At 35.5% G+C, this 21,409-nt stretch overlaps 1 protein-coding gene across 12 annotated transcripts in view; it reads left to right on the top strand.

Moving 5' to 3' along the window:
• CSNK1G3 (casein kinase 1 gamma 3) overlaps positions 1-21,409 on the top strand; it is a 109,725-nt gene that overhangs the window by 40,726 nt on the left and 47,590 nt on the right. For all 12 annotated transcript variants that reach the window (XM_037005231.2, XM_037005229.2, XM_037005227.2 and 9 more), the window contains exons 3-4: positions 3,652-3,692; positions 14,030-14,099. In XM_037005231.2, coding sequence (XP_036861126.1) covers positions 3,652-3,692; positions 14,030-14,099 — 111 coding nt within the window. The remainder of the gene's footprint in view (positions 1-3,651; positions 3,693-14,029; positions 14,100-21,409) is intronic.

Below are 21,409 nucleotides of genomic sequence, written 5' to 3'. Positions count from 1 at the left end.
CAGTTTGTGAATAAGCAAGAATAGGAATAAGGTACTTATTAGTCTGTCCATTTGTTTATCAATCATCTACCTATCTGTATCTAATCTATGGTATTTATTGTGTATTTGTATACATCTATTTATTTAAATATGTATTATCTATATCTATGTATTTATCTGTTTTATGTATGCTTGTAAACAATGTTTGTACTTGTAGAGTTAATTTAATCATCTTATTCCTTTTTATTGATAGACTTCAAAATAAACGGGCATTTTACTCCTGTGTTTAAGGCCCCAAATGATTTCTCTGTATGGTAAAAGTTGTAGTAAGCATCATTCTTTCTATAGCTGGGTAAACATGCTAATGTTAAAAGTTGGTGTAGGTTCATCTAGTACTTTTTTTTAAAACCACATAATAGACACATCTTGAGCAATTGAATCCTGGCACTAAATTTTTTGTGGTTAGTATTGAGTAGCAAAGAATATAAAGTATACATGTTATAGGTAAGTGATTTTCAACAAAGATTCTATTGGTGCTTTGGGCTGGATAGTAGTTTTTTTATGGAAGACTGCCCCACACATTGCATGGTGTTTAGAACTTTGGACCTCTTGGACACTAAAAAGGACTTACATCTCCAAAGTAACTCCTGATGCCCTCTTCCTCCCTGCCATTTTCAGATGCCTCAAGGAGAGAGTATTATCTACTGTTGAAACTACTCTCACAGATAGTTTTTTTTTAAAGTTGGAAATAAAAAAATTGGCCTTGAGAGATTAAAAAAATAGGTAAACATTTTAAATAGTAATCTGAAATTAAATTTAAGTAAATGTACTTACTATCATTTTCATCTGTTTTTTAGTTGTAGAATTGATGAATTGATGTAATTTTGGTATTATTTTATCTTTACATGTTTTGGTGGTAACGGTCTTTTTCTGCATTTAGTAGGTGTATTTCTAGCTTAGACAATTGATCAAAATCCCTAGAAATGTTTTTAACAGGTACTGAATGAGACCAAACATTGCTAGCTAAAATACAGGGTTGTATTATATATAGTTTTTATTTTTTTGTATATTATGATGTTTGGACAACTTAAAACCTTTCTGACTGGAGAAAGAGTCACCTCCGGGCACTAGCCAGTTCTTACAGATAGCAAATGACTCATTTAGGAGCATGTCTGTGATCTGCGAACTAACCAGTCCAGAGCCATATCTCCTTTGTTGGGCTCAAACATGTCGGGAGGCAGTCTTCCTCTTCATTAATCATCCCATGGCCACTTACAAGACAACTAGAGACCACCCACGTAGCCCAAAGGCCACCAGAGTTATTCTCTTCCAGACTTATTCAAATTAGCCAGTCCTATTTGCTCTACCCTGCCTTGCCTTACCTTCCTGAGGAAACCCCACTAAAGGCCGTGGCCTCTGCTCTCCCCTTGCTCCTGTGTTCTACCACCCGACCCACACATCATGCTTTCCCTGTGAACCCCCTCTCTAGGACTTGTGGGTATAATAAACTTTGTTTTTCTGAGCCTCTTTTGTTGTTCCCTCTTGCTGTCACATCTGACTGACCATTACATAAAGGAGTACAGAACAAGGGTGTTATATATTGCTTTATGAATTACCATGTCTGAAATGAGATAATGTGACTTTTGACATACCACAAGAGTTTCCATAACTTCTTTTATTTTTGTTTCTTCTCTTCTTATTCCATAGGTTATAACTCTTCTTATTTTATTGTTTATATTTAGGAATTGTTTTATTGAAGCCCTTTCAAATAAATATCAAATGTACAGATTTGAGTAGATTGATCATCTTCATGTTTGTTGATTTTCTAATTACTAACTGAAGTTTATTATAAAACTTATCTGAAAAATGTAATAATAAAGAATAGACATGATGTTATCACAGAGAGATCCTAGAGTATAATGGTGTTAAGCAAAATAATTTGTTTTGCTTTCACATAACAAAGCAGAGGGAGAGTACCCAGGGCTGTCAGGGTACCTCTGCATCCTCAATATATGGCTTCCGTCTCTGTATGTAAGGTGATTGCTCCAGTTGTTGCCATCTCCCAGCCAGCGAGAAGAAAAAGACCCAGGAGAGCATGCATCCATTCTTGGAAGTGGAGGTGATACACCTTATGTCCACTCCCATCCAGAACTTTAATCACATGGCTACACAAGCTGCAAGAGAGGCTGGAAATGTAGTCCCTGTCTGGGCAACCATTTAAAAATTCTGGCATTCTATTATTATAGAGGGGGGAGCATGGGTGCTGGTGGGTAACTTGTAGTTCCTGCTATAAACATGTTATTAGTTTCTGTAGTACATAGTTTTCTATAATAATTACCACTCTGGTGTCACAAAATTGGTAAAACCATCTTTTCAAGTTCTGGATGGCAAAAGCCCTGTTGGAAATGTCTTTTGAAATTGGACTAAAATGTCGGTTTACTCTTTGGAGTCTTCTCTTAACTGGATTCTCTCTACACTTACACCCCTTCCCTCTCACTCAAATTATACACACAAGCATATACTTTGTGCATCATTTTTGGTTCACACTTTTAATAAATATTGATTAAAAATCAACTGTATTAGGCTATGCCTATGTTAGGTGACAAAAATACATTGTTAGTATTGTTTAATCATTGTTCATGTTCATAAATGTAATCTGTACAGTTTAGCAAAATCTCTAATAGTCAGAAAAAGGTGATACCTTACTGTTTTAGTGCTTCCTGCTGTGACCTAAAAATAGACCTTTGACCATGTAAAAGCTAACAAAAACAGTACTTCTAGAAGCATTTGGTGTATTTTGGTTCTATGGAATCTGTAAACTTTTTGTTCTGTGACTATTTTTTCTTGTGTACATATGAATATATTTTTTTCAGCATAAAGAATTTTAAAGTATTTTATACAATCAAATCTGTATAAAATCTGACATTTTAATCTTTTTCCAATTTTTAAAAATTCTCAGAAAGGCTTCTTTCTCTATAGTGGCTGATAAAACATTTGTTTTTATTTTGGGGATTGTATATCGTTTTAGATATATAATTTTTAAAATACCTAGAATTTAATTTGATTATAAGGTGACATGCTAATAGCCTTTTTTCTCCTTAAACTACTTAACTTGTTTGTCAGAGCTAATTATTCAATACTTTTCTTATTTTGTTTCATTTTTTATGTATTCCAGATTTTTTTCTATGTATTTGATCCATTTACTAGATTTCTTATGAGCCCTAATGCGATTACATCCCATAATAATGAAGTGTTTAAAATGAGGTGGTAATTAGGAGAGGATTTTTTTGTAGTCGTCCTTTATTTATGTAGGAATTCTAGTTTTGAAATTTAGTTTAGTGTGTGTTTGATTATTGATTATATTCTGAGTTGTGTACAATATTCCAACAAAATAAGGGTCTTTCTATTTTTGTAAGTGGGAGAAAGTATTTATTACTATCACTTTCTACTCTGAGTCTAGTGAAATACTAAATATGTCATTGAGTTGATCATAAATTTAGTATTTCCTTGTCATTGAGGTTTTCCATAAATAGTTGGAAGCAAATGCCTATGCTTCATTTAAATGTATTATGGTTTTAAAAGGTTATTTTTGCCTAGAATACAGTTTTACATAATATATGTTTAAAAAATTAATCACTGGTTGATGTCTGACATTTTTTCTTTCTTTTCAAGGGAAAAATTTATACACAAATGAATATGTGGCAATTAAACTGGTAAGTTCATGTTTCTTATTTTTCCTTAATTATTTCCTTAACAAGTAACATTTTAGTTATTTTTATGTTCATATCATTTATAACTGGAGTGTTCATTGGGAAAGTGATCTTGTATTATTAACCTCTTATCATCATGCCTCTCAGGTATATGATGTATATGATGTCTGTGTCTTTCTGTGTCACAATATAATCCCTTTACTTTGGCAGCAGTATAGAATTGAATTTTTGAATTTTGAAATTATCTTTAAGTTAAGGAAGCTGGCATATGGACATTTTCAATTAGATAAAAATTAGAAAGGTATTTCTCTTTTTGTTCAAGCATTTGGACACAAGTATCCTTAGTATTCAGGAGTACAGTCTTTGAAAATATATTTCCAGATAGCTTCCAAAATCTTTTCCTATTGAAATTTTATATGTGGCATAGCTGACTATTGCTTGACCTTTAGGGATTCAGAAATGTGTGATATAAGGTGGGGTACAGCAGGGAAAGCAAACTCGCATAGGACTACCCTGAATTCCTCAGTGTGCCAGATTTGACAGTAGTAAGGCACCTCTTTTTCAGAAGAGTTGGGATCTGAGAATTTTTATAAGATGCATGTTTCTTCTGGCACAGCTTTCTTATGTGGTTTGCCAGCTAGGTTTCCCTGAGGTTAAACATGGCTTGGTTTTTCCAGCCTGCCTGCCATTCTCATCTGTTCTTTGCCAACATAACCACTGTTATTACAGTAATGTGAAATTAATATGTACGGAGACACCATTAGAGGAAGAGGCAAGTGGGAGAAGTAGAAAAACTTTTTGGATCGAAGACTATACTACTTGATTTTAAGTATTTTGTGAATGTAGACCAAGTTTCACTGCAACAAATACTGTTTATTTTCACTGGGGAGTAAAGATGCACAGTAGGGCTGTGGTGCCGCCAGGAAAGGCTGGCTGACATGTGGGATGAGTCCATGTTGGTTTGGGGTCAGGCCCTTGGCTCTATGACAGGAAATCTGGTAAGGTCCTCTTATTAAGATTGTCACTGCTAATCAGGGGTGGACTCACAGTACTCAGCTCGCACAGTCCATGAAGTTCCCAGAGATGTAAATATTTAGGAAGAGTTAATTTCTAATTTATAATGAGGTATTTTACTATTACAGGTCCAGAATGCTCAAAGCAGTATAAGTTTGTTGTCTTTCTATAGACTGATTTACACAGAAAGTCCAGTTAAAATTGCAAGCTTCCCTTATGGGTATGAAATCAGGACAAGGGAGTTGGTTTGTATGAATCACAATAGGGAGGCCCAGGATGCAGGGACTGTACATTGTTTGGGCACTGCTAACTTTAATTTCTCTGGAATTCTTCCTTTTCCTGTGTTTTAGTCCAGGGGTCTAGGATCTAGACACTGTGTGATGTCTTGGGAACGGAGGATAGAAGCACGGCCACACCCATGTTCTATGTTTTTGGTGCAACAGCCTGTAGTTGAGCAGTTCCACTCACAGGAGCATGTACATGATATTTAACTGATATGTTAAGGCAAATAAACCATTGTGTCAAAACAGGAGCCACTGCTCTAGGCTGACCTTTCCTTATCTGTTTCAGCGATTTCGTGGTGACCCTAGGTCCTTTTATTTTTCAGACTTAGAACTTGTTTTTCCTGTTGGCACCATTGATGCCTTAGTAAACGTTTATTATGTCATCTTTCAACCTTCTTATGTGTACACACATATATCAGTCTTTTTAGTTTATTTTCATGCCAGATCACTATCTCCTTTATTATTTTTCTTTTTAGACATTCTTCCTCTGCTCTAATTTGCCCCTTTTTAATGCACAATGATCAACATTCTGTGTAATAATTGTGGTTATTTGGTGTTCTTCGGGATAACTGGGAATATTTTTGGATCGATGTCTAGTATTTTGACATTGAAGTATGGTGTAGAGTCATGTTTCCCTCAAATTCAAGCAAAAAATACATGAGCAAGATAGGAAAATTTTCACTAACTATTGGACCATAGTTTCATGCTTAGTTTACTAAATATAAATACATATATATGTGTAGAAAATATTAAATGTCCTTATATATTTTTGTATCTGTCTGTCTTCTTATAGCAGATAACAATTTTGTTTAGAACCTATTAAAAATGTTGTAAAATGATTTGAAATGTTGTATCTATATACCTTGAGTGCCATCTGATTTTTGTGCTTGAGTACAAGTAAGGGCAGTATTTGATAACAGTGGTGGTCAGAGAGCAGCTCTCAGTGACTGTTTTCAAGCTCTCTTATCTCTTATAAACGTTTTTATGTTTATTTGATGTTACCTTAGTTCCAACTGATAGTTTGTTTCAGGATAACTTTTTAATTTGACCTCAGCCACCACCCTCTTACCATAGTTCATGAATAATGAAAATGTCATCCTGTGTGGTGAGGTAACTTTTGTTATATGGTGGTGTAATAAAATTTTACTGCTAGTAAAGTACTGGCGTCAAGTTGAACTTCCACAACCAAGTTAGATTTGGGTTTCTGTTTTCACCTAGGGAATTTTAGTGACTGAATAAGTTTTATCTTTAATTTCACTTATTGCATAGTGGGCATATTTTTTTGCGTCTTATTGTTTTGTACTCATGTAATTGAAGAAATTTTAGGTAATACAGCACTCCCCATATATATATATATATATATATATATATATATATATATGTATATGAGAAAGATAAAGTTTCATCCTTCTAGATGAGGGAATTGAGAAGTATAGGATGGTTAAGTAACTTGCCAAATTCACACAGCTAGTAAGTCATGAATTTGAGATACATACTTCGTACAATTTAGTTTCAGTGTCTGCTTTTAATGACTCTGTTATCCTGCCTCTCAAGAACTAAGCTGATTGTTTTCTCTTCTAATAATCTTTGTGATTATAATTGTTCTGCTGGGATTTTACTAGTTCCTTACTTTTCTCTCTCGCTCCTCCTGAGATGCTTGTCATATGCATTTTGGCCTTCTCATTGTATTGTCCAGATCACTAATCATTTTTTTCTGTATGTTCAGTTTTTCTTCCCTCACAGTGTATTTTGTATAATTTATATAGATTCTTTCTACATAATTTTCCAGTTCTGTAGACATTTTTATATCTATCTTCCAGTTTCCAAGTTCTCTTTAATGTTAGGTTAATTTGCTCGCAAAACTGAGTTTTAAATTTTGGTTACTGTAGTGTTTTCTTTAGGTCTTGAAGTACTGTTGGTTTTGTTTAAGTTTTGTTACCTTGTTATACCTTCACATTGGATCTTGTTAAAATTTCCTATGTTACCCTATTATAGTTTCCTGTTTTCCTGCAGATAATTTTCACTCATTCGCTATTATTTATTGTATCTAAAATCTGTGTATCTTCCATTTATGCTGTGTCTATGTGTGTGTGTAAATCTCAAAAAAAGAATTTTGTTGAATGAAAAAAGTCAGATACATCCATATAGAACATGTACTGTATAATGTCATGTATATGAAATCCAGCAACAGACAAAACTCATCCAAAGGCAATAGCCAAAGTGATTGCCTCTGAGGGAAGGATGATGGAAATGTTCTAAACGTTGTTTGAGATGGTGGTTGCAGGAGTATAGATAGTTACCAAAGTTCGTGGACCGGATGCTTATGAACTGTGTGGTTTTTTTTGTAAGCTGTACCCTAACTAAAATTTTTTAAAAATGTATTGTTTCTACTGTCAAAATTTCACATCTCTATCTTTGTTCTTTCTTACTTCTCTATGACTTCACTTTAACCTAGAACCTTTACATCAGCAATATATAGGGTAGAGGTGAATTCCCGGAGAAAAAGAGTAATGACCATCATTCCCCTACTCATGAACAGTTCATTTGGACTATTTTTTTCTTCAGGGTCAGAGAGTCAGACATAGATTTTCCCAATGCTTAATCTAATGGTCAGTTAACATTGTATGTACATTTATGGCATCAATTTATTTTACATTGAATGTAAAGTTGATTTTTAAAAAAATTTTTTATTTAGGTATTATTGATATACACTCTTATGAAGGTTTCACATGAAAAAGCAATGTGGTTCCTACATTTACCCATATTATCAAGTCCCCACCCATACCCCAATGCAGTCACTGTCCATCAGTGTAGTAAGATGCCACAGATTCACTGTTTGCCTTCTCTGTGCTACAGTGTTTTCCCCGTGACCTCCCATACCATGTGTACTAAACATAATACCCCTCAATCCCCATCTCCCTCCCTCCCGATCCACCCTCCCACACCCCTCTCCTTTGGTAACCACTAGGCCCTTCTTGGAGTCTCTGAATCTGCTATTTTGTTCCTTCAGTTTTGCTCAGTTGTTATACTCCACAAATGAGGGAAATCATTTGCCACTTGTATTTCTCTGCCTGGCTTATTTCACTGAGCATAATATCCTCCAGCTCCATCCATGTTGTTGCAAATGGTAGGATTTGTTTCTTTCTTATGGCTGAATAGTATTCCATTGTGTATATGTACCACATCTTTATCCATTCATCTACTGATAGACACTTAAGTTGCTTCCATATTTTGACTATTGTAAATACTGCTGCAATAAACATAGGGGTGCATATGTCTTTTTGAATCTGAGAAGTTGTATTCTTTGGGTAAATTCCAAGGAGTGGAATTCCCAGGTCAAATGGTATCTCTTTGTTTAGTTTTTGAGGAACCTCCATATTGCTTTCCACAATGGTTGAACTAGCTTACATTCCCACCAGGAGTGTAGGAGTGTTCCCCTTTCTCCGCATCGCGCCAGCGTTTGTTGTTCTTAGTCTTTTCGATGCTGGCCATCCTTACTGTGTGAGGTGATATCTCATTGTAGTTTTAATTTGCATTTCCCTGATGATTAGTGATGTGGAGCATCTTTTCATGTGTCTGTTGGCCATCTGAATTTCTTCTTTGGAGATTTGTCTCTTCATATCCTCTGCCCATTTTTTATTTGGGTTATTTGCTTTTTGGGTGTTGAGGCATGTGAGTTCTTTATATATTTTGGATGTTAACCCCTTGTTGGATATGTCATTTACAAATATATTCTCCCATACTGTAGGATGCATTTTTGTTCTGTTGATTGTGTCCTTTGCTGTACAGAAACTTTTTAGTTTGATGTGGTCCCATGTGTTCATTTTTGCTTTTGTTTCCCTTGCTTGAGGAGATGCATTCAGGAAGAAGTTGCTCATGCTTATATTCAGGAGATTTTTGCCTATGTTGTCCTCTAAGAGTTTTATGACTTCATGATTTACATTCAGGTCTTTGATCCATTTTGAGTTTACTTTTGTGTATGGGGTTAAACTATAATCCAGTTTCATTCTCTTGCATGTAGCTGTCCAGTTTTGCCAACAGCAGTTGTTGAAGAGGCTGTCATTTCCCCATTGTATGTCCATGGCTCCTTTATCCTATATTAATTGACCATATATGGTTGGGTTTATATCGGGGCTCTCTAGTCTGTTCCATTGGTCTATGGTTCTGTTCTTGTGCCAGTACCAAATTGTCTTGATTACTGTGGCTTTGTAGTAGAACTTGAAGTTGGGGAGCATAATCCCCCAAGCTTTACTCTTCCTTCTCAGGATTGCTTTAGCTATTCGGGGTCTTTTGTGGTTCCATATGAATTTTAGAATGATTTTCCTTAGTTTGTTGAAGAATGCTGTTGGTATTTTGATAGGAATTGCATCAAATCTGTAGATTGCTTTAGATAGGATGGCTATTTTGACAATATTAATTCTTCCTATCCACGAGCATGGGATGTGTTTCCATTTTTTGGTATCTTCTTTAATTTCTCTCATGAGTGTCTTGTAGTTTTCAGGGTATAGGTCTTTCACTTCCTTCGTTAGGTTTATTCCTAGGTATTTTATTCTTTTTGATGCAACTGTGAATGGAATTGTTTTCCTGATTTCTCTTTCTGCTAGTTCATCATTGTTTATAGGAATGCAACAGATTTCTGTGTATTAATTTTGTATCCTGCAACTTTGCTGAATTCAGATATAAGATCTAGTTGTTTTGGAGTAGATTCTTTAGGATTTTTTATGTACAATATCATGTCATCTCCAGACAGGGAAAGTTTTAACTTCTTCCTTGCCAATCTGGATGCTTTTTATTTCTTTGTGCTGTCTAATTGCCATGGCTAGGACCTCTAGTACTATGTTGAAAAGAAGTGGGGAGAGTGGGCATCCTTGTCTTGTTCCTGATCTTAAAGGAAAAGCTTTCATCTTCTTTCTGTTAAGTATAGAAAGAATATATCTGTTGGCTATGGGTTTGTCATATATGGCATTTATTATGTTGAGGTACTTGCCCTCTGTACCCATTTTGTTGAGAGTTTTTAACATGAATGGATGTTGAATTTTGTCAAATGCTTTTTCAGCATCTATGGAGATGATCATGTGATTTTTTTTCCTTCTTTTTGTTGATGTGGTGGATGATGTTGATGGATCTTCAAATGTTTTATCATCCTTGCTTCCCTGGAGTAAATCCTACTTGATCAGGATGAATGATCTTTTTGATGTGTTTTTGAATTCGGTTTGCTAATATTTTGTTGAGTATTTTTGAATCTGTATTCATCAGGGATATTGGTCTGTAATTTTCTTTTTTCGTGGTGTCTTTGCCTGGTTTTGGTATTAGAGTGATGCTGGCCTGAAAGAGTGAGTTTGGAAGTATTCCCTCTTCTACTCTTTGGAAAACTTTAAGAAGGAAAAATTCAGCATTGAAGCCATCTGGTTCAGGAGTTTTGTTCTTAGGTAGTCTTTTGATTACCAATTCAATTTTGTTGCTGGTAGTTGGTCTGTTTAGATTTCCTATTTCTTTCTGGGTCAGCCTTGGAAGGTTGTGTTTTTCTAGAAAGTTATCCATATAATTTTTCATAGTATTCTCTAATAATTCTTTGTATTTTTGTGGTGTCTTTAGTGATTTTTTCCTTTCTCATTTCTGATTCTGTTTATGTGCATAGACTCTTTTTTTCCTGGTAAGTCTGGCTATGGGTTTATCTGCTTTGTTTATTTTCTCGAAGAACCAGCTCTTGCTTTCATTGATTCTTTCTATTGTTCTGTTCTTCTCGATTTTATTTATTTCTGCTCTCATCTTTATGATGTCCCTCTTTCTACTGACTTTGGGCCTCATATCTTTTTCTTTTTCTCGTTTCGTTAATAGTGAGTTTAGACTGTTCATATGCGATTGTTCTTTCCTGAGGTAGACCTGTATTGCACTATACTTTCCTCTTAGCATGGCCTTTGCTGTGTCCCACAGATTTTGTGGCAAATTGTTGTCATTTGTCTCCATATATTGCTTGATCTCTATTTTTATTTGGTCATTGATCCATTGGCTATTTAGGAACATGTTGTGAAGCCTCCATGTGTTTGTGGGATTTTTCATTTTCTTTCTGTTCTTTATTTCTAGTTTCATACCTTTGTGGTCTGAGAAACTGGTTGGAACAATTTCAATCTTTTTGAATTTACTGAGGCTCTTTTTATGGCCTAGTATATTATCTGTTCTTGAAAATGTTCCATGTGCACTTGAGAAGAATGTGTATTCTGCTGCTTTTGGGTGTAGAGTTCTGTAGATGTCTATTAGGTCCAACTGTTCTAATGTGTTGTTCAGTGCCTCTGTCTCCTTACTTATTTTCTGTCTGGTTGATCTGTCCTTCCTAGTGAGTGGAGTGTTGAAGTCTCCTAGAATGAATGCCTTGCAGTCTATTTCCCCTTTTAATTTTGTTAGTATTTGTTTCACATATGTAGGTGCTCCCATGTTGGGTGAATAGATACTTATAATGGTTATATCTTCTTGTTGGATTGACCCCTTAATCATTATGTAATGTCCTTCTTTGCCTCTTGTGACTTTCTTTGTTTTGAAGTCTATTTTGTCTGATACAAGTACTGCAACGCCTGCATTTTTCTCCCTATTCGTTGCATGAAATATCTTTTTCCATCCCTTGACTTTTAATCTGTGCATGTCTTTGGGTTTGAGGTGGGTCTCTTGTAAGCAGCATATAGATGGGTCTTGCTTTTTTATCCATTCTATTACTCTGTGTCTTTTGATTGGTGCATTCAGTCCATTGACATTTAGGGTGATTATTGATAGATATGTACTTATCACCATTGCAGGCTTCAGATTTTGGTTACCAAAAGTTCAAGCTTAACTTCCTTACTGTCTAAGAGTCTAACTTAACTCACTTAATATGCTGTTACACACACAATCTAAAGGTTCTTTTTTTTTTCCTCTTTCTTTTTTTTCCTCCTCCATTCTTTATATATTAGGTATCATATTCTGTGCTCTTTGTCTATCCCTTGACTGACTTTGGGGATAGTTGATTTAATGTTGCATTTGTTTGGTAATTAACTGTCCTACTTTCTTTACTGTGGTTTTATTACCTCTGGTGACAGCTATTAAACCTTAGGAACACTTCCATCTATAGCAGTCCCTCCAAAATACACTGTAGAGACCATTTGTGGGAGTTAAATTCTCTAAGCTTTTGCTTATCTGGAAATTGTTTAATCCCTCCTTCAAATTTAAATGATAATCTTGTCAGATAAAGTATTCTTGTTTCAAGGCCCTTCTGCTTCATTGCATTAAAAACGTCATCCCACTCCCTTCTGGCCTATAAGGTTTCTGCTGAGAAGTCTGATGATAGCCTGATGGGCTTTCCTTTGTATGTGATCTTATTTCTGTCTCTGGCTGCTTTTAGTAGTCTGTCCTTATCCTTGATCTTTACCATTTTAATTACTATATGTCTTGGTGTTGTCTTCTTTGGGTCCCTTGTGTTGGGAGATTTGTGCACCTCCATGGCCTGAGAGACTATCTCCTTCCCCAGATTGGGGAAGTTTTCAGCAATTACCTCCTCAAAGATACTTTCTATCCCTTTTTCCCTCTCCTCCTTCTGGTACCCCTATAATGTGAATATTGTTCCATTTTGATTGGTCATACAGTTCTCTCAATATTCTTTCATTCTTAGAGATCCTTTTTTCTCTCTGTGCCTCAGTTTCTTTGTATTCCTTCTTTCTAATTTCTGTTTCATTTATTATCTCCTCCACTGTATCTAATCTGCATTTAATATCGTCCATTGTGTTCTTCAATGATTGGATCTCCAAGTGGAATTCATTCCTGAGTTCTTGAATATTTTTCTGTACCTTCATGAGCATGTTAATGATTTTTATTTTGAGATCCGTTTCAGGAATATTCATGAGGTCGATTTCATTTGAATCTTTCTCAGGTGTCGTATTCATAATTTTACTTTGAACCAGATTTCTTTAGCGTTTCATGTTTGTATATAGTGCCTTCTAGTGTCTAGAAGCTCTACTCTCTGGAGTTGCTCAGCTCCTGAAGCTATTTCAGGGGTCACAGGGGAGTGGTATTGGTGCCTGGGGGGAGGAAAGAGCTGTTTCCTACTTCCCGGCTGCTATGCCTGCCTCCACTGCCAAAACCAGTGGCCTGAGCACACAGGTATAAGCCTCTATGCTTTGTATTTGTAGTTGCTGTATGGGGCTTCCCTCTGGCTGGCCTAATGCCAGGGTAGGGTTTGCTGGTTTGTGAGCCAGGTGGGGCTGGCTGGGAGAAAGGCACGGTAGGCTTGAAGGAGGAGGGTCCTTTGAGCTGTGTAGCCAGCCAGGGAGCTGGAGCGCCTGAAGATCGAGAAAGTTCCCAACGTGCTGGGCAGAGTGTACCCAGACAATTTTGTGTGCCTGTCCTTTCTCCTGAGCAGTAAGCTCTGTGCAATCCTTTCCCCTTCAGCAGCCTTCTTGTTATTAGTAAGTTTCTCAGACTGCCTGCCTTTCTGTTGTCCCAGAGCAGCTGGATATGGATCCTTGCTTTCCACAAGTGGCTGGAATCTCAGTCTCTCTAGATATTCTGCCTGTCTTAGCTTTCCAGACAGCACCCTGAAATGTAGGTTTGTGCTCCCAGAACAGATCTCTGGAGTTAGGTATTCAGCAGTCCCAGGCCTTCCACTCCCTCCCAGCTCTGTTTCTGTTCCTTCCGCAGGTGAGCTGGGGTGGCGGAAGGGTTTGGTTCCCGCTGGGCCACGGCTTTGGTACGTTACCCTGTTGTGTAAGGCTTATTCTTTTCTCCAGGTGTATGCAGTTTGGCCTTGCCTTCTTTCCTGTTGCTCTTTCAGGATTAGTCGTATTAATTATATTTTCGTATTATGTGTGGTTTTAGGAGGAAGCCCTGGCTCACTTCTCACGCCACCATCTTTAATCTTCTTCTCACAAAGTTGATTTTTATATGAATCCAACCTTAGAGAGACAAAGATGCCTAATACAATATGGGCATTATAGAAGAGTCAGATTTATAACATTTGGAATTGAGGCCTAGTGAGTCTATAATAACTTAAATATTTTTTGATGTTTGTTTTCTAATTAGGAGCCCATGAAATCCAGAGCACCACAGCTACATTTGGAATACAGATTCTACAAGCAGTTGGGATCTGGAGGTAAAGGCTTACATTCATTTTTAAATTTATAATAAAATGGGTTATCATGTTAGTGACTCTTTGGTTTCAAAGAGTAGCATTTTAAATTTGGTTAAAATGAATCACTTCTTAAGGCTGTGCTTACTAGACATTGTCTTAACATTCCCCCCACTATCTAAAAATACTTGGAGCTTTTTGTGATGATGCTAATGAGTAGAGACCATTGTGAGAATTTTAATTTGACAATATAAGATGCATTTATCTTCCACACTCTTAGACTTTTTGGCAATATAAGAGTCCTCTACTTATCCATGGTTTTCAGTTATCTGTGGTCATCTGTGGTCCTGAAGCAGATGATTCTCCTCTGACTCATTGTCATACCACTTCACACCCATTTGAGTGGCTGTTACCAACCAAACAAAGCAAAACCAACCCCTGCAACAGTAAACAAGTGTGTTCATGTGAATAAAAGAACTGGGTTCTTTGTGCACTGCTGGTGGGAGTGTAGAATGGTATAGCTGACATGGAAAGCAGTGTGACTGTTCCTTAAAAAAATTAAACATAGAATTCCCATTTGACCAGCAACTCCACCTCTGGTTATAGACAAAAAAGAACTTAAACCATATACTGAAAACAGTATTTGTATACCCATGCTTATAGCAGCAGTATTTGCAATAGCCAAAAGGTGTAAACAACCCCGTGTTCATTGACAGACTGATGAATAAGCAAAATGTCCTCTGTCCACACAATGGAACATTACTCACCTGTAGACATACACTATGATACAGGTGAACCTTGAGGATGTTGTGCTAAATAAAATAAGCTTGTCACAAAAGGACAAATACCATGTAATCCTACTTACTTAAGGTACCTAGTCAGATTCATAGAGACAGAGGGCAGAGTAGTGGTTGCCAGGGACTGGGGAGTGGGACAGTATTATTTAATGCACACTGAGTTTCAGTACGGGATGATGAAAAAGTTCTGGAGGTGGGTGGTAGTAATGGTTGCACCACAATGTGAATATAACTATTGCCACTGAATTATACAGTTAAAAACAATAAAAATGATAAATTTTGTATTATGTATATTTAACCACAATAAAAGCACAAATTAAAAAATAGACTTATTTAGAATTATTTAGTGAGATATCTCTGAGAAAATAGAAAATTTATCTAGTTCTACCTGTTTGGGTTTTGATCCTTATGTAAGTCGATATGTGTCTCTCTTTATCTAATTTGTGTGACAAGATCCCTCTTTTCTCTCTAATTTGTTCACTAAATCAGTTCACTAAATCACTAATCAGATGCAGACAGTAGGATTCTACATCTTTACTACAGTGTGCATATGAGGGAGGCTGAGTTAGCTTTCCATAGGATTAGAGTATTGTTTTATTCTGTTATCACTTTGTGTGATAGCAAAAAGTTATGTATTGAATAGCCTTGTTTTGTTACATCCACTCAACATTTACTGAGTATAATGAAGATCTAGGATTTGGGAGTCATTGGCATGGAGGTGACTTGTAAAGCTAAGGGAATGGATGTGATCTCCTAGGGGAACTGTGCCGACCACTCACTGCATTGGGGTGGAATGAATTTGGCTGACAGTAATGAAAATCACCAGAGCCCTAGTTCAGACAAGTAAAGGGGAGTGATGTGAGGAAAAATGAACAAGGAGTTCCAAGTGAGCGATTACAGGGTTGATATAGCTACTCAAAGGTAAGGAAGCGGATTCTCTCTAACTTTCTGCTCCTCATTTTGCTTCATCTTTATGATCCCATAGTTTTTTGTCACAAGAGGGAGGGAAGAAAGGATGAAATAACTTTCTATACAAGGATGACTTCCAGTTCTTTCTATCTCCTATTTCCATTCTTAAGATCTAATGATACATGTTTGTGCCAGTGGAATCAGAAATTCTGTATACCTAGAATTTTTCTCCTCTTCTTTCCCTTACTTTTCCAATGACTTTTCTCCCTTCCACAAGACCTGTTTGCTCTTTTGGATTATCTTGTTCAATTAGTGGCACCCCCATTCAAGCTAAAAAGGTTAGTGACCTTTGCTTTTGGCCTTTTGGGCAATGAATAAGTTCTGTCACTCTCTCTCTGTATCTCTTGACTTCATTCTCTTCCCCCAGTGTCCGTGGTCACCTCTCTGACCTGGGCCCCCTCGTGCGCTGTGCCTCCTCGCCTCCTTCCACTCCTAATGGGACTCATCGTTTAGCATGGGGTCCAGATTCCTTTCCCTTTCTACTGACCCACCTTTTAGTTGCACTAAACTTACTACAGAAAAGGGCTTAGTGCTTTTAGCTATCCATATTCTTCTTTCTGGAATGTCTTTCTCAGTGAATTCCTTCTTTCTTCAGGCCCCAATCTTAATGTCACCTCTTTTGCAGTGTATTTCCTGACATCAGTATTTCTCTCCAGAAATTTGACCTGAAATTATTTTGAATGTATCTGTATTTTTCTTTTATCACATTATATTATTGTTTGCTTATGTCTATCTCGTTGGTTAAAATTTGAACTCTGATGTTAGTGAAATGATACATTCATCTTTTTATTCTTGAAATTGAGCAGAATAATTTACAATTGTAGGTCCTTGGTTGAAACTATAAATTCTTAAATGAGAATAATAAGAATCTTTTCTTTTATTAGATGTGAAGTTGCAATACATAATCTCCAAAATTCTTATTGCCTGTTAACTTATGTGGTTGTATGCTTAAAGTTTGATGTTTAAATATTATACACAATTGTTATATTATTAAAATTTGAATTTATTTTCTTTCTGACAAAGAAACATAGCCAACAATTTCCAAAAATTTTATTTATTTTAATTAATTTCATTTGTTAGGTAAATTTATTTCCTCACTTAAGAGATTTAGAAATATAAAGAAAAAAATCAGTGATGGAAATGATAAATCAAGGAGACAGGCAGATGGTTATTTAATTAACTAAACTATACAGTTCTTTAGTTATTAGAATTAAGTTTTTTTATTTACTTGAAAAAATGCTTAGTTGAATTGTTGATACTTTATGAAAATACATGGAGCGTGTTTTGAATTTATGGGCAAATTTTCTTTTAAGATCTGTGATTTTGAGTAATGTTTCTTTATGTTAAATTATTTCCTTAGTATCAGGTGACTTAAATAGGCTATATCAGGGGAAACTTTGCAATTATTTATTTCTTGGAATTTATCAGCTGATATCTTTATCACAGAAGGTAAAATAACATTTTTTTAGTTATAAATTATTACTTAACAAAGGAAGTAAAATCATTTTTTTTCTGTCATAAGTTACTATTCTTGGCAAATCTCTTTAACTATAGAAACGATATTAAATATACTATTTGAGACCATGAGTATGTTAAATTACGATTTCTCAAGTGAGGGCTTGACTTTCTGATGTTCCCTGAACTATGTGGTTCTAAAAAATAATTTGGTAGTAGCAGCAGTGGCTGTTTCTAAAGTTATACCTCGTCATAGTATTGCCTTCTAAGAGCTGTTAAAAGAGTTTTTTTCCTTCGTTATACTGACCCACTGTCTTCATAGTTTGTGCCTTGTTAAAAAGTCAGGATTTATGTGGTCTCTATCTGTTTTTGCCCTCGTTTATAGATGCCTCTATAGTCATGTTATTTTTCACGACTGCCTGGGTCTCTCTGCTAGCTGAATGAGTGTTGGTGATTCCATAGTGTATGGAAATTTTATCATACTATTAACTTTTCAGACAGGTTGTGAGGTAAACATGGTATACATTCAGTAATATCTAAAATTCCTTTTATTTACCAAGTTGCCAGAGTTTCCCTGACCACGTTTATAGTATTTAAGAAATTATGCTCTTTCTACATATCTGATAAGTACGCATTACCAATATAAGAAAGAAGGGTTATTTGATGGTGATTTCAGTTTGGTTTGTATAGTACAGGTATTAGGAGAGTTGTATGTTGTGTGGTTATTATAGTATTTTTAGTGATTCACTACATAGGAATCTCATACAAAAACAAACCATATATTTGAATAGGGTATGACTAAATGGTAATGAAGGATTTAATTTTCTGAAGTACAAGTTCATTTTTGGAATTCCCTATGTAATAAATAGTAAAATGATAGAAAGAACAAAGCCATGAAAAACAATATGATGATTTCATATTTCATTTTTATCTTTGATTTAAATATAAAGTAGTACATTGTGAGAAGAAAGGTTTGTAAGCTTGTAGCTTGGTGGTAAGAATGATAGAGAGAATCTAGTTTTTCCTTAATTATTAGTCCCCAAATGGATAACTGAATAATGAAAAATGTAATTATTTATTCAGTATTCATATAATAGTCATTTAGTATTCACATAATATTCATTGATGATTTGATTAAACATAAACAGTAACTGTAGATGTTACTTTTTAATGTTCTTTGAAATTTAGAATAGTTTCTAAATGTGTAAAGAGAATTATCACAGAAAGAAATATTGCTTCTATTTTACAGTGAGGTGTGGGGTGGCTTCATTCTTTTTATTTGGGGTTAACTGGTAGAATTTTACTACTAAATGTGGGTGCTGCAGTATTTTAATGGAACAAATGTTACCAAGTCTGGAACTTTTTGCACCTGTTTGTTCATATCAGAGTTTACTGCTCAGCTAGGATGGCAGTTCTTGAACTTTTAGGTCCCAGGACCCTTACATACTCTTAAAACTTTCTGAGGATCCCAGAGGACCTTTGTTGTGAGTTATAGCTACTTATATTCACCATATAAAAAATTAAAACACACATAAAAATACTGCTGTTAGTTCATTATAATAATTGATAATTATAATTTAAAATCACAACTAACTATGTTTTCCAAATAAAAGAAAGGGAGAAAAGTGGCCTTGTTTTACATATTTTGCACATCTCTTTAATGTCAGGCTTAATAGAAAACAGGTAGATTCTCATATCTTCCGCTGCATTCACTCCATTGCCATGTCACATGTCACGTAGCCTCTGGAAAACTCGATTGTTCACTTGTAGGAGAATGAAAGTGGAAAAGGTGAATAACATCTTAGTGGTATTATAAAAATACTTTTGATGTCACTGACTGATTCAGAGGATCTCATGGACCACCCACTACTGCCCCCAAGTATTTCCAGGCCACATGTTGAGAACTGCTGAGCCAGGAGTGTAATAAGCATTTATGTTAAAGGTTAAGAATGTCTTAAAGCAAAACTTCTAAGGAAAGAAGAAAGCCTGTGTGATAATTCCTGTATTTCGTGTTTCTAATCAGATTTTAGGTTTTCTTAACCAAATCTGTAGAGTTTGAACTTCCTAATAAGAATGTTAAAACTTTTGTTTTGATCCCTCCTACATGAACAATACCAGACCTGAAAATGGAAAGAAGCATCATGATATTCTTTCTTTTCAATGATATGTTTAGCTATTACCCACCTATGAGGAACTTCAATACCTCGCATAAAATGCCAAGCAGTGTTTAAGAGTATTAGACCTCCTAATGTTTTGTGACTTAATGTTGTTTTGTCACTTAAATGGAATGCTAAAATATAAAATGGAGGGTTTAGTAAAGTTAATTTTGGGGGAGTAATGGTGAGATTATATTTTCAAATAATATGAGAACTTTGTAATCTTACCCATTCTTGGGCTTTTCTTGGGAAAAAATGTAGTTTCCTGAAAACCAGGGATGCTTGTAAGCATCCCTGAAAATTATTGATGTTAGAAATGATCAGTACTAACTCCCTTGAATTCACAATAGATGGCTTTTTATAGTAGTCTCAAAAATAATTTTTAGAACAATTAGAATTGGGTGGAGTATAAGTTTATAGTTGAAAATTCACTGGATATAAGAACAAATACAAACACTAGTTTTTGTCCTTGAGTTGGATTGCATTCGTGCAATTCAGTGTCCAAATACTTATGATCAAGGCACGCAGGTAGTAGCTTAACACCTTGGTTACTCTTCCTTTTAAGCCCTTCTCCTCAGCTTTTCCTCTTGTCCTATTTACCCTCACCACCCCCGACTTTAAAAACCCTTTTCTGGTCTTGCTCACCGTATTTATGTTGCTGTGGCTGTTTTGTTTTGTATTTGCTTAGGGTACTCCCCAGGCCCTGCTTGTTAGTTTAACTTCTCTTAACTCTTAACAATTCAACTCATTTGCTCAGTGGTAGAAAACTGCCCAGACTTGTCCCTGGCAATGAAATTCTACTTTGGCCTTTCCAGTGTGTAATTTACATTATTGAATTTTTAAAAAATGTAAAACTCTTGATTCTGTACTTCAGTGACATAAATTTGTGTTGAAGTTTCTGTATTCATTGACTCATAAAACAGTATCTCAAAGAGTCAGTTAGAGTTAGATCATCTTTTTTGTTCATCAAAGATTTGTGCCGAATCATATTTTAAGGTAAACTTATGATCGGTAAAGCTAAGGTATTTTTATTCAGATTGGAGACTAAGCATCTGTTTAATTTACTGAATGAAATGCTACGCTGTTTATGGAATTTAGCCATGTTGGATAAGGTAGAGATATATAATTTTGAGACACTTTGAAACCATTAAAGAAAGGAACTTTGGGAGAAAACGGAATCAGTTTCCTTTGGTCCCTTTACTGATCTTTTTCACATTGTTATTTTAGAAACCCAGAAGTATGCTGTATATATAGTTTGGTTGAATGTACATGTTCGGTATGCAGTAATTTTCCTCCCAACCATGAGTTGGCTTGTATGAAGTATACAGCAGAGCAGATTTACTTATGTGTACCTTTCCTCAACTGTTACATGTTCTGTGTGAATAATTATAAATTAGAGATAGTTTGAAAGGAAGAAATTTGAAGTTCGGGTAAAAAGAATAGTTGGGAACTTGGATGGCAGAACTAGGATAGAAATTTTTGAAATGCAGCCTTAGAAGAGCTCAAACAAAATGAGTCAGAGTAGATCTGAGCCTTGGAACAGACGTGTTCCTTCTGTTATGAGGTCCGGTGGGAAGGGAGAGGAAGCCAAAGTTACATTATAGGGCACCAGAGTCCAAACTGTGTACTTTGCTTTGTTCCTAGGGGCTCCAAAATGAAGTTAATAGTTAATAAGAGTAGAGGTAAAGCTATATAACTTTGTTATTAGGGAGGGTGTTTGAGAAATACTTGTTCAGTTACAGTTAATACATGGATTAAGTGAATATGATCTAAAATCTTTCTTCAAGTTTTTCTTTGTGATTTCAGGAGAATTTTTACAATGTGCATTTTATTCCTGATTGCAGAAAATAATGTGTTCTTTGTAACAATTTAGAAAGTTTTGAAAAATATTAAAGTGGAAGTAGAAATCATCTATGCTTCTAGTAATCTGTTACTTTTCTGGTTTTTCTTTCTACTA

The sequence above is a fragment of the Manis javanica genome, chromosome 14 (genome assembly GCF_040802235.1).
Source record: "Manis javanica isolate MJ-LG chromosome 14, MJ_LKY, whole genome shotgun sequence".
Lineage (NCBI taxonomy): Eukaryota > Metazoa > Chordata > Mammalia > Pholidota > Manidae > Manis > Manis javanica.
The sequence above is the reverse complement of the archived record's forward strand: the minus strand, read 5'-3'. Positions and strand labels throughout refer to the sequence as shown.